The 13,839-nt window shown below is 48.2% G+C and overlaps 1 protein-coding gene across 1 annotated transcript in view; it reads left to right on the forward strand.

Moving 5' to 3' along the window:
• LOC119957035 (cAMP-dependent protein kinase catalytic subunit alpha-like) overlaps positions 1 to 13,839 on the forward strand; it is a 152,378-nt gene that overhangs the window by 86,110 nt on the left and 52,429 nt on the right. Inside the window, 1 exon segment of the mRNA XM_038784623.1 lies at positions 8,212 to 8,273. Within this exon segment, the coding sequence (XP_038640551.1) occupies positions 8,212 to 8,273 (62 nt within the window).

Consider the following 13,839-nt stretch of genomic DNA (forward strand, 5'->3'; position numbering starts at 1 on the left):
TTCTAATTTTAGACGCTCAATGACCTCTCCAGTGATTTGCTGTGGTTATCACTGTGATCCCCGCTGTTTTACTGAATAAACATTGCACACTGCTCAAAGGTGGCTGCAGCGGGAGGCCCACATGCAGTGGAGGAAAGAAACAATTCCTTTCTCATCCTTTGCTTGCATATTCAATCCTACTTATTCCGCAGCACAGCTTTGCCTCTGCGGTTGTGTGTAAGGCAGGGCGTGGGTGTTACTTGCGTGTCTCTGTGTACAGGGATGTTTAAACCTTAAACGTACTAAATGAATGAAGGTCATTCTGTTTCCTCGTTTTGATTTATGTGAGGGACAATGTTGAAGGATGATGATTCATTTTTCCTCTATTGGGTTGGTGCTAAAGAGGACGCCATTGGGAGAGAATTTATTAATGCGCAATTGGGCTGCAACACAATGCCTCACTCAGCAGTGGTTCTTCCTCATGTTTCACGTGCTGAGAGATTAGATTTTTTTTGTCTGATTTGCCACTTGTCCTATCTCTACTGAAAACCAAAGTTTGTGGTGGCAGACAGCAAGTGTCTCTTGGGGCCATCGGTGCCAAACCCGGTTAGATATTGTGAGCCTGTATGCAAAGAGCGACGTGATTGCTTTACTGGTGACTCGGTTTGCCCCCATCGCTGTGAAACGTTAAGTGGCTTGACACTTCATTTGGGTCTCGGATAGGCACTTAATGCAGACTCCATAGGTTCCTCAGGCAATACCTTCCAAACCCACAACCACTACCATCTAGAAGGACAAGAGCAGTAGATACTGGGAACCCCACCACCTGGAGGTTCCCCTCCAAGTCATTCGCCGTCCTGACTTGGAAATATATTGTCGCTCCTTCACTGTCGAGGGGGCAACATCTTGGAACTCCCTCCCTAACAGCACAGTGGGTGTACCTACGCCTCGAGGACTGCAGCGGTTCAAGAAGGCAGCTCACCATCACCTTCTGGAGGGCAACTAGGGATGGGCAATAAATGCTGGACCTAACCAGCGACGCCAATATCCCGTAAATGCACTTTTAAAAAAAACCCACTGAAATGGCAGCCTTGATGCCATATTCGTTCCCTGAGCAAGAACCGATAACTTCACATGGTGAAGCAAGAGCATTGTCAGCGAAGCTAATGGAAAACCTGACTTGGAATAGTCGTCGCTGAAACGCATTACTTGCAGGCTAACTATGAGAACGTTCATTCATCTATCAATGAATGGGTGTAGAAGCAGTTAACTGCTCCTGACCCCCCCCCCCCCCTCCGGCCGAAATTCGTAAAAATGCATTCCAAAACATTTCAAATGGGACATTACTGAAGTTCAACTTTTCTCCATAGAGCATGTCACACTCTTAAGGTGACTCCACCCAATAGTAGTGCATTTACTATACCTTCCCTATCGGGCATACGACCCAAGGGGTTCTAATTTTCCAGCACTGCTGTGTACTGAGGCTGAAAGCCTTAGACTGTGATGTTTCCCCTGAAAGGCTGCGCCAAGCTTTAGTGCATCCCTCGGCACGTAGTCCTGGACCTTGGGATGAGCCGGTCTGCAGCACTCAGTCGTGAACAGCACTTTGCACTGGACGAACAAGTTTCAGGCAGCCCACAGAGCATCTTTCATCAAGTTGATGATTCTCCAGTCGTAGTTGACGTGTGTCCTTGGCAACAACCCGCGGAACACAAGAGTCCTGTGTCACAGAGCTGCTCGGGATGAGCCTCGCCAAAAACAACTGCAGGAACTCAACAAGGCCCCTTCAGCTGCTGCTGTCTGGAAGGACAAGGGCAGCGGACACAAAGGAACACCACCTGCAAAGTCCCTTCCAAATCACTCGCCATCATTTCCTGTCACTGGATCAAAATCCTGGAACTCCCTCCCTAACACCGCCTGCACGATATGGACTGCAACAGCTCAAGAAGGTAGCTCACCACCACCTTCTTCAAGGCAATGAGGAATGAGCAATAAACGCCGGCCTAGCCAGAAATGCCCACATCACATAAATTAATTTTTAAAAATCTTTCCAGATGATCTTTGCAAATGTAGTCGGGCAGCACGGTGGGACAGTGGTTAGCACTGCTGCCTCACAGCGCCAGGGACCCGGGTTCAATCCTGGCCTCAGGTGACTCTCTGTGTGGAGTTTGCACTTTTCCCCGTGTCTGCTCCAGTTTCCTCCCACAGTCCAAAGATCTGCAGGTTACGTGGCTTGGCCCTGCTAAATTGCCCCTTAGTGTCCAAAAGATTAGGTCAGGTTACTGGGTTAAGGGTGGAGATGTGGCCTTAAGTAAGGTGCTCTTTCCAGGGGGAGATGCAGACTCGATGGGCCGAATGGCCTCTTTCTACACTGTAAATTCTATGACGGTCTTTTCCCCACTGCAGCCACTTCAAGGGCAAGAAGCAATCGTGCAAAGACTTCAGGTATGCATGAAGGATCTGATGGGGAGTGCCCTTCACACCAGCACCGAAGCTACATCTTGACCTTTGCTCGAAAGATCTGGCGATGAGGCATTAACCAAATGACTGCTAGTGATACTTCACATTTCCTCCTGATACACTGAGTATGATGTGTAAACATGTTTTAGTTAGGAGAATGGTAGCAATATACTCGTGCACCTGATGTATGTACGTATTGTCCTTCATGTTGTTTTTGAGGTACTCCTGGTGACTATCAAGGGGGCGCTCAAAACTACATTTGTCTGTTGACTAATGACTAACCAACCAATCGTAGAATGGCAACAGCACAGGAGGCTGTTTGAGCTATCATGCCCATGCTAGCTCTCTGCAAGAGCAAATCCGTGATTGTCATGTTTGTGTGGGTAGATAAGGTTAAGCAGGTTTATTTGAAGCTTGACGTGCCTCCACCTCATAGGAAATTGAACTTCTGCGGCAGGCTCAGTAATCCAATTCCTGAGTCCTTGGCCCCTCTGGCTACCAATGATGATTGGCTGCCCAGTCTGTAAACACAGGAGCCTGCGTACTGTGCTTAGAATAGCCTTGCACGCTGGAGCTGCGGGTAAGGTGGTCCTAATTCGAGGAGTAAGCTTGCTCATGCTGATGATTATGGGCATGTTAATACCACCATCTTCCCAGGAGATTGAAATCTGGGAGAGAATGGCCATGTGACGCAGGGAGTAACTATATACCCGTCTGGCTTTCACAGCCGGCTAGGCCGGAGACCCTGGAAAATGGGCATGAGTTTCCAGATTGTGCCAACTGGCTGACTAACAAAAATTGTGCAAGCCTACACATTGGGTGTGGGTGCTCCATCGCACCACGAAGCATCACTGCCAGGCCTAACCATATCCTTGTCACATGGCCTTTCGACTTTTTGAAGCAGGGATGACTGGATGGCTTTCAGGACAGGGAACTCTGGCTTGTTTTCTTCACCCTTATCAGAAGTCAGTTGAGAATTGTTTTCTCATCACTTTTGTCAATCTTAAGATCAGTTCACTCATCGCAGACCACATCTTTTCTGACCTAGATACACCCGCTCAACTATCTGAGACGTCAGAGCAGCTCGGCTTTATTTGAATCAAATAAACCACCCAATTGTTTCTTTACAAGCTGTAACTGAAGCTTTGATTCGCTTACTGAAAACAATGTGGTATGGTTCTCACGGACTTTCTGATCCCAGTTGCTTTATACCCCCAGTGCCAGTTAATACCTCTGGGTATTAACTTCTTTAACTGTCTGGCAGATTAATGAAGATGTTCAAGTTCTCCTTTCCGATTTCACAACTTTAATATTACGGATTTCTTGCTGTCTTTGCACGATGCAGCGCTTTATTAATCTTGTTCAGCAAGCATTGAATGTTGATGGTGCCAAATGCAGCCAGCAGAATCCGCTCAACATCAGTAACCCGGCGGGCGGCATGGTAGCACAGTGGTTAGCACTGTTGCTTCACAGCGCGGGGTCTTGGGTTCGATTCCCGGCTTGGGTCACTGTCTGTGCGGATTGCACGTTCTCCCCATGTCTGCGTGGGTTTCCTCCGGTTGCTCCGGTTTCCTCCAACAAGTCCCGAAAGACAATGGGCGGAATTCTCCGCTCCCAGGAAAAATCGGGAAGGCCGTCGTGAACACAGCCGAGTTTCAGGACGGCCTCGGAGGCCGCTCCTCGCACCGTGTTCACCCCCACCAGGGGGGCTAGGAGCGGCGCTCCGTTATTCTCGGCGGCCGGGCCTTGATGCTTGTGTCAAGGCGGCGCGCCGAGAATGATGCGGCCGGCACGCCTAAGTGACGTCAGCCGCGCATGCGCAGGTTGGCCGGCTTCAACCCGCGCATGCGCGGCTGACATCACGACGGCTGACGGCTCAAACCCGCGCATGCGTGGTGGCCGTCTTCCCCTCCGCTGCCCCGCAAGATGTGGCGGCTTGATCTTGCGGGGCGGCGGAGGGGAAAGAGTGCGTCCCTTTGAGACGCTGGCCCGACGATCGGTGGGCACCGATCGCGGGCCAGTCCCCTTCCGAGCACGGCCGTGGTGCTCACTCCCCTCTCCGCCCCCCACAAGCTTCAAACGGGCCTTTGGCGCCCATGTTCATGACGGCAGTGACCAGGTGTGGTGCAGTGTTATTTAAGCCTACTTGTGACAATAAAGATTATTATTGTTATTAACCCACCATGATCTGAAGGGAACTGAATGCGAAAGATCGCATACAATTGCATGTATTTTGTGAGAATGGGCGCGATTCCGTGGCCCCCCCCCCCCGTGTTTGCCGCCGTTGGCCAGCGGCAGGATCTTCTGGTCCTGCCTCTGTCGATGGGATTTTCCCCCACGTCACCGGGAAACCAATGGCGGGGGCGCGCCGTCGGCGGGATCTTCAACAGTCGGACGGTGTTGCCCGTTGTGTCCCAAAGCCCCCTCAGCGCTGTATGACAAGTCAACCAGGAATAAAATCTCAGAAAAGCTGCCATGTGCCGATACAAGAATGCCCGATCTATCCAGGGACCTCCCTGCTAATCAACGTGAGATATCTTGGGCAAGCAATTTGCTTTAAAGACTGTGACGCTCGTTGATAGAAGATATACGAAAATCAGGTGCTGTGAATGTTTTTGGTCGGAGGATTGATTGGAATGTTATTGTCTCCAGGTGACCGCTCATCGCAGTTAGTCGACTTTTGTGCTCTGTAATGTAGTGGTTATCAGCTTTGCTTTACAAGCAAAAGGCCACCAGTTTGAAACCGGGCAGGAACATAGGAATAATAATAATCTTTGTTATTGTCACAAGTAAGTTTACATTAACACTACAGAAATGTCACTGTGAAAATCCCCTTGTCGCCACACTCCGGCGCCTGTTCGGGTACACAGAGGGAGAATTCAGAATGTCCAATTCACCTAACAGCACGTTTTACCGGACTTGTAGGAGAAAACCGGAGCACCTGGAGGAAACCCACGCAGACACACGGAGAACGTGCAGACTCCGCACAGACTGTGACCCAAACTGGGAATCAAACCCGGGACCCTGGCGTTGTGAAGCAACAGTTAGGAGCAGGTGCAGGCAATTCAGCCCTTCGAGCCTGCTCCGCCATTCAATCAGATCAGGGCCGATCTCCTCCCGGTCTCGGATTCACCTCCCTACCTGTTCCCCATATCTCTTTAACAAATATTTTATCAGAAATATATCTATCTCCCTCTTGAAACCATTTAATGGACTCAGATTCCACCATACTATGGGGCAACGAGTTCCACAAATTCACCACGTTCCGCGAGAAGTAGTTCCTCCTCTTCTCAGTTCTATATCTCAACCTATATCCGTGACCCACGAGGGGGAACATTAGGTCTGCATTTACTTAATCTATCCCTTTTTGTATTTTACGTACCTCGATCAGATCCCCTCTCATCCTTCTAAACTCTAGTGAGTACAAGCCTAAACAGTTTAATCTCTCCTCGCACGTCATCATCAAAAGCTATTCGTTTAAGTGTGAAGAAAAGTTGCACCGTGTTCGCGTGTCCGACTAGCACGGAAAGGCAGCAACATGGCTACGCTGCTTTTGCAATTAGAAGTCTCAGTCCAGACATTTCAGGCACCCTGCTCTGAAACATTAAAAAGGGGGGGGGGGGGTCGTTTGGGCCATCGTGTCTGTGCTGGGGCAGTACCCCTATCCACCAATAACCCCACATCCCAACCCTACATCTTCAATGCCACTAGTGGGGCCCTTTTCCAACGGGCTTTGGAGCGTGAGTGTACCCTCTGTGCACTGGGCTAGATTTTCCATTGCTGTATGTTTAACACTTAATTAATAGAGGCTGTTATATGAGGCCCCAATGGGGAGCTTGGCCACGAATATGAGGAGGTTGGAGTATTTTCGGTTACACCGAGGGACGAGGCAGGGGTGTCCCTCGTCCCCCCCTACTTTTTGCGCTGGCAATTGAACCCATGGCTATGGCGCTGAGGGAGTCGAGGAACTGGAGGGGGCTGGTCCGGGGTGGGGAGGAGCACCGAGTGTCGCTCTATGCGGACGGCCTGTTGTTGTATGTGGCGGACCAGGTGGGGGGAATGCCGGAGGTGATGAGGATTCTCCGGGAATTTGGGGACTTCTCGGGGTACAAGCTCAACTTTGGGAAGAGCGAGCTGTTTGTGGTACACCCGGGGGTCCAGGAGGGGGGGATTTTGGGAGGCTCCCACTGAAAAGGGCGGAGAGGAGCTTTAGGTACTTGGGGGTGCAGGTGGTCAGGAGCTGGGGGGGCCCTGCATAAGCTAAACCTCACAAGGCTGGTGGAGCAAATGGAGAAGGAGTTTAAGAGGTGGGACATGTTGCCGCTGTCTCTGGCGGGTAGGGTGCAGTCAGTCAAGATGACAGTGCTTCCGAGATTTCTGTTCCTCTTTCAGATGTTTTGGGGGAATGATGGGTGTTAGTTTATCTCTTCCACTGTGTATGCGCGGGGGGGGGGGGGGGGGAACTGTTCTTTCTTAAAATAAAAAAATTCTGTCTTTTTGTTGTTATTATGCAAAAGTTTGAATAAAATGTATTTTTTTTTAAATAATTAATAATCGCTTAGTGTCACAAGTAGGCTTCAATGAAGTTACTGTGAAAAGCCCCTAGTCGCCACATTCCGGCGCCTGTTCGGGGAGGCCGGTACGGGAATTGAACCCGCGCTGCTGGCCTTGTTCTGCATTACAAGCCAGCTGTTTAGCCCACTGTGCTAAACCATGGCGTGGCTGAATTAGGTTTGGGATGATGCTCATGTCTCGAGCTTTGAATGATGTTTTGTCAGTAATGAGCACGGCACATGTCATCTCCAGCAGCCAAACTCAGAGAGTGGGGTTCTATGCCTTTTGCGATATTGCCTTTCGCCTGATGACTTCTGGAAATGTCCTAAACCCTCTTCATGTCTGCATGATTTCAAAAGCTAAACGGTGCGCAAGTTAACTTTGAGCTTTGCGTTGCCCTGCCCGAGGCTCTGGGTTAATGATTGTCACCTTCTCTCTTTTTTAATTTAGAGTACCCAATTCATTTTTTCCAATTAAGGGGCAATTTAGCGTGGCCAATCCACCTACCCTACACATCTTTGGGTTGTGGGGGCGAAACCCGCGCAAACGTGGGGAGAATGTGCAAACTCCACACGGACAGTGACCCAGAGCCGGCATCGAACCCGGGATCTCGGTGGCGTGAGGCAGCAGTGCTAACCACTGCGCCACCGTGCTGCCCGTGTCGCCTTCTCTATGACTGTGCATGAGCTGCTGTTCACAATGGAGTGCGGCAAGAGCAGCTTGCCCTGGAATTTGGTTCTAACTCTGGTTTGCCGATGGAATTGGTTGAGTATTCTGCAAATCTCCAGGTTCACATGCTCCTCTGCATTCCAACGTGGCATAAAGGACAGGATGATTTCAACCTCTAAGCTTCTGTATTAATTCCCTGGCCCAACACACATTGGAAATTGTTATTATCAGTCAGTCACACCAACCCACTGAAACATCACCATAATCTAGCACTTTGTTGGTCTCTGTAACTATGACAATCTTGGCTTAACAGCAAAGCAATCTGCATTTGGTGTTTTATGTCATTCTTCTTGGCCGAGGCGCACGGTGACGTTAAGGGTGAGACTATTTGTCAGTTCTGAAATGCAACAAACAGCCAGCCATTCCTCAAGTCATTTCATTTTGTCTGATTTAGAACCCGCACTTAAGGTTGCTGGGCCCCGAGGGCTTTGTGAATTGAGATAGTTGTCCAAATGTTGGAAGTAAAATATTTCTGTTCTTTTATTGCAGTGAAAGATTTCTTAGAGAAAGCGAGAGAGGAGTTCTTAGAGAAATGGGAGTCCCCACCACAGGTAGGTCACAGATGTCTGTCAAGAGAGCCCGAGGTAGGTAGGCCACATGCTCCGCAGTAACCCAGCCATTCACTGCTGCTCAGTAGCCAAATCAAATTGGAGTCAAATGTTTTCCGCAGTGGTGCAGCATAGATTAGGGGAGCTGTGGCAATGTGTTTACTTGCTGTATGTGGCATCTCACCCGATTTCTCGCTTGCTATAACTGCTTCTTGGCCTGTGCTACTATCAGCTTCTTCTGGCCGTATTTTAAGGGATGTCACCCTAGAGAATGTGTACTGCAGAAAGACGGCAGTTCTGTGTATTTTTTGAGCTTTTTAAAGACGTCGGCGTGGAGGACCTTTGCACCTCTGCTCTGCTCCTCGAAGTGCTCCAGGGTGGAACCCCCCCTTACATGGCCAGACTGACGACATGTCCCAGGGACAGGGCTGTTTGCACAATAGGGGAGAATCTTTAATGCTGCTACTAAGACACCTGCCTTATGCCGGGACCTTGGAGTGGTTCTATGTCCCTCCACCAGGGAAGGACACCGGCCGGTTTGGCTAAAGTGCTCAAAGGGGAGGGGGAAAAAAAATCAAAGTGCTTGTTACTCCCGGAACATTTTGCTGTTCCCACAAAGGCAGTCGAATCTTTGAGATGGATTGCTGTTAGGATGTGTCGGTGGGCACTTTCTGCAGCAGTTAAAGAACATTTGCACTAACATTGAGCCACCGGGCAGTGCAGTCACTGTGTTAATGTCAGGAAACTCGGTGAGCAGTTCACACACAGCAATGATACACATGACTGGATCGGCTTTTTTTTTGTGGTGGTGTTGATGTTGTTTTAATATTTGCCAGGAAACCAGGAGAGTTTCCCTTCTTTGAATATCGCATTGGGATCTTGGCAGGATTGCCTGAGGAACTCGACGTGCCGTCAGTCTAACCCCTATTTGCGATCTTTTTGGGGGAAAAAAGCACTTCCCAGTCTCCGGAAAGGGGCACAAACTTGTTTCATCCTGAATTTCACCCCCCTCTTATCTAGATTAAACCATGATGGGGCTGGTTTAGCACAGTGGGCTGAACAGCTGGTTTGTAATGCAGAACAAGGCCAGCAGCGCAGGTTCAATTCCCGTACCGGTCTCCCCGAACAGGCGCCGGAATGTGGCGACGAGGGGCTTTTCACAGCGCAGGTTCAATTCCCGTACCAGTCTCCCCAAACAGGCGCCGGAATGTGGCGACGAGGGGCTTTTCACAGTAACTTCATTGAAGCCTACTTGTGACAATAAGCTATTATTATTATTATTTGTGTATTGAAGATGGTCCATAGTTCCAGGGTTCCTAGCCATAGCATATCTGTCACGCTGCACCTGAAAGTGACTAATAACTACAACTTGTCACTTTTCCAAAATGCATTAAAACATGACTGTATCACACAACCACCTCTTTATTAGTCAAATATCAAAAAAACGCCAGCAAAGAACAAGTTGCAATCGGGAAGACGAAACAACCAAATGTCCTAATTATTTTCCAACATTACTATTCACCAATCAAATCAGTCCCCATTTTCTTTTTCACCCAAGGCAGGAGAACAACTTGCATTTATATAGCACCCTTTAACATAAAGTGTCCTAACCGTACCTCTCCGTGCCATATCTGGAATACTTTATGCAGTTTAGATCGCCACGTTTTAAGGAAGGATATACTTGCACTGGAGGTGACACAGTGGAGATTCACTAAATTGATCCCTGGGATGACAGGGTTATCCTATGATCAGAGGCCGAGTAAATCGGGCTTATATCCTCTGCAGTTTAGAAGATAACAGACAATCTCAATAAAACCGACAACATTCTGAAGGGGCTTGATGAGCTAGACGCTGAGGCATTGTTTCCACTCAGTTTCAGGATAAGGGGCCTGATCATTTAGGACTGAGGTGAGGAGAAATTACTTCTCTCAAAGATTGTGTATCTGTGGAATTCTCCACCCCAGCAGGTTGCGGATGCTCCTTTGTTTAATATATTTAAGTCTGGGATCCCCGATTGTTGGTGTCTCAGGGAGTTAAGGGAATTTTGTGAGCAAGTGGATAAATGGAGTTTAAGCCCAAGAATAGCATTGATCGTGTTGAATGGGTGGAGCAGGTTTGATGGGCCATCCGATCTACTCCTGTTTCTTGTGTTCTTGTGCCATTTAAGGTGATATTAGGAGAAACAATTCGTCAAAGAAGCTGGTTTTATGGTTTAAATATATTAACAATTCCAATTAAGGGGCAATTTTAGCGTGGCACAGCTGTGGGCTGTGGGGGTGAGGCCCACGCAGACACTGGGAGAATGTGCAAACTCCACACGGACAGTGACCCGGGGCCGGGTTCGAACCCGGGTCCTCGGCGCCCTGAGGCAGCAATGCTAACCATGGCGCCACTGTGCCGCTCTAAAGAAGCAGGTTTTAAGCAGCATCTTGAAGGAGGAAAGGAAGGGGGGGCAGGTTTGGAGAAGGAATTCCACAGATTGGGGCCGAGGCGACTGAAGGCATCAAAGGGTGAAGTGATTAAAATTGGGGATGCTCAAGAGGCAAGAGTAAGATGAGCGCCGATATCTTAGAGGAAGGGAATCACAGAGATAGGGGAGGGGTTGAGGCCAGTGAAGAACTTGGGGGGGGGGGGGAAAGGATGAGAATTTTAAACTTGAGGTGTTGCTTGTCTCGGAACCAACATCAAGTCAGCAACGCCAGCGCTGAAGGACGTGGACAGCAAAGTTTTGGATGACCTCAAGTCTACAGGGGATAGAATGTGGGAGATTGGCCTGTAATGCTTTGGAGCAGTCAAGCCTGGGGGTGACAAAGGCATAGATAAGTGTTTCAGATGCGGTTGGATGCTAATTTCATGGTCAAGTATGACCCCAAGGTTTGACCTCAGACAGTTGCCAGGCAGAGGGATGGAATCGGTAATCAGGAAAAAGGTCTGTGGATGGAACCAAAGACAATAGTTACGGTTTCAGACTTCCCAAAGTTTAATGAATGAAAATTTCTCATCATCCAGTATTAACCTTTGGACAAAGGTTGCGATACTTTGACACAGTGGTGAAATCAAGAGAGATGTGTTATGGTTGAGCTGGATGTTGTCAGTGTACAGTTTAAAAATAAAGCTGTATTTTTCAGATGAACTCCGATGTAACCACGTTTTAAGCCAGTCGGACAGGTCCCAGTCAAATGCTGCTCATTAGAGATTTCACTGTGGCAAACGCTCCCTGAGCAGTCCTACGCTAACAATGTCATTAATAACCATAAATCCCTTCAAGGATAAGGGGAGAAAATTATACTTTTTAGTTTCATTCCTGCCTGGGATGTGGGTGTCACAGTCCAGACCAGCATTTGTTGCCCATTCCTGATTACTCTTGAGAAGGTGGTGGTGAGCCATCACTTTGAGCTGCTGCAGCCCAGGTGGTGTGGGTACAGCCACAGTGCTGTTAAGGAGGAAGCTCCAGGTTTTTGACCCAGCGACAGGCGAGCAACGACGGTCAAGTTCCAAGGGAGGATGGCGATTGACTTGGAGGGAAACTTGCAGGTGGCCATGTTCCCATGTGTCTGCTGCCCTTATCCTAGGTGCTAGAGTCCATGGATTTGGAAAATTTGCTTAAATAAGGAGGGCGAGGTTTTGAGAAGAATCAGCAAATATCGTCATTGCACTTTGAACAAATACTGCAAATCTAGTGTGGAAGATGGACAATTTTGATTAAATGTGGTTTTTGCTATCTAATGTAATAAGAAAATACACTGAGCACAGTTCCTACCCTTTACATGTCACATGCCACAGTGCACATTTCTGTTTCCCAAGGTCAGACAAGGTGGTTATCTAGAATGTGTAGAGAAACAGTGTAGAGTCAAAAATTAGAGCCTTAATGTCTGCAGCCTCAAGTGACCCATCACACCTTAAACGAGAAAAGTGCAAGTTGTGACCTGTAGTCTGAATGGAAATTAAACCACAAATTCACCCAGTGTTTACAGCAAATACAATTTTCAGTGCTGCAGAGCTGGAGTAATATATTGCGCCTTACGATGTATAAAAGAGCGTGTTAACTCTTAGAGATGCTGCAGGCGATTCATCAGTGTATCTGGAAATTCGAAAATAACGTGAGTTCGTTACGCACAGCCTGGATGTCGCGCTTTGTTACCAAACACGTGTTGTTTACTGGATCTGTGGAAATTGCAAGCAGAAATTACTGCCATTGCCCGGTTTTCCGTAGGGACCCCTTGGACAGTAGACATAGCAGGGGCAGCCCAGATTAGCTGCTGGCTAACACAAGAACGCTCCACCTTACTTACGGAGCAACTTCACAAGAGACCTGTTGATATTTTCCGATGTGGATAATGGTTGTTGCGGTGGGGAGGGAAGGTTTTGGAGCGGGGAGAGCAAGGTGCAAGACTGGTAAAACAGCGAGCAAATAGTTCCGCAGATATTATCACACAGATCTTGCTGCACCTCGGACCTGAGGATGTAGAATAATTTTTTACCCCTTATCCTTACATTCTATGCGATGTGGGCATCGCTGGTAAGGCCGTGCTTATTGCCCTTGCACTGAGTGGATTGCTAGGTCATTTAAGAGGGGAGTTAAGAGTCAACCAAGCTGCTATGGATCTGGAGTCAGATGTAGGCCAGACCAGGTAAGGACGTTAGATTTCCTTCCCTAAAGGACATTAGTGAACCAGATGGGTTTTTACGACCATTGATAGTTTCACGGTTACCCTTGCTGAGACTCATTTTCAATTCCAGATTTTATTGGCAGAATTTAAATTCCACCAGCTGCTCTGGTAGGATTTGATAAAAATGTTCCCAAAGCATTACATAAGAACTAGGAGCAGGAGTAGGCCATCTGGCCCCTCGAGCCTGCTCCGCCATTCAATGAGATCATGGCTGATCTTTTGTGGACTCAGCTCCACTTTCCGGCCCGAACACCATAACCCTTAATCCCTTTATTCTTCAAAAAAATATCTATCTTTATCTTAAAAACATTTATTGAAGGAGCCTCAACTGCTTCACTGGGCAAGGAATTCCATAGATTCACAACCCTTTGGGTGAAGAAGTTCCTCCTAAGATCTGTCCTAAATCTACTTCCCCTTACTTTGAGGCTATGCCCCTAGTTCTGTTTTCACCCGCCAGTGGAAACAACCAGTCCGCATCTATCCTATCTATTCCCTTCATAATTTAATATGTTTCTGCAAGATCCCCCCTCATCCTTCTAAATTCCAACAAGTACAGTCCCAGTCTACTCAACCTCTCCTCGTAATCCAACCCCTTCAGCTCTGGGATTAACCTAGTGAATCTCCTCTGCACACCCTCCAGCGCCAGTACATCCTTTCTCAGGTAAGGAGACCAAAACTGAACACAATACTCCAGGTGTGGCCTCGCTAACACCTTATACAATTGCAGCATAACCTCCCTAGTCTTAAACTCCATCCCTCTAGCAATGAAGGACAAAATTCCATTTGCCTTCTTAATCACCTGTTGCACTGTAAACCACCTTTTTGCAACTCATGCACTAGCACACCCAGGTCTCTTTGCACAGCAGCATGTTTTAATATTTTATCATTTAAATAATAAT

The sequence above is a fragment of the Scyliorhinus canicula genome, chromosome 25 (assembly GCF_902713615.1).
Source record: "Scyliorhinus canicula chromosome 25, sScyCan1.1, whole genome shotgun sequence".
In the NCBI taxonomy this organism is placed as follows: domain Eukaryota; kingdom Metazoa; phylum Chordata; class Chondrichthyes; order Carcharhiniformes; family Scyliorhinidae; genus Scyliorhinus; species Scyliorhinus canicula.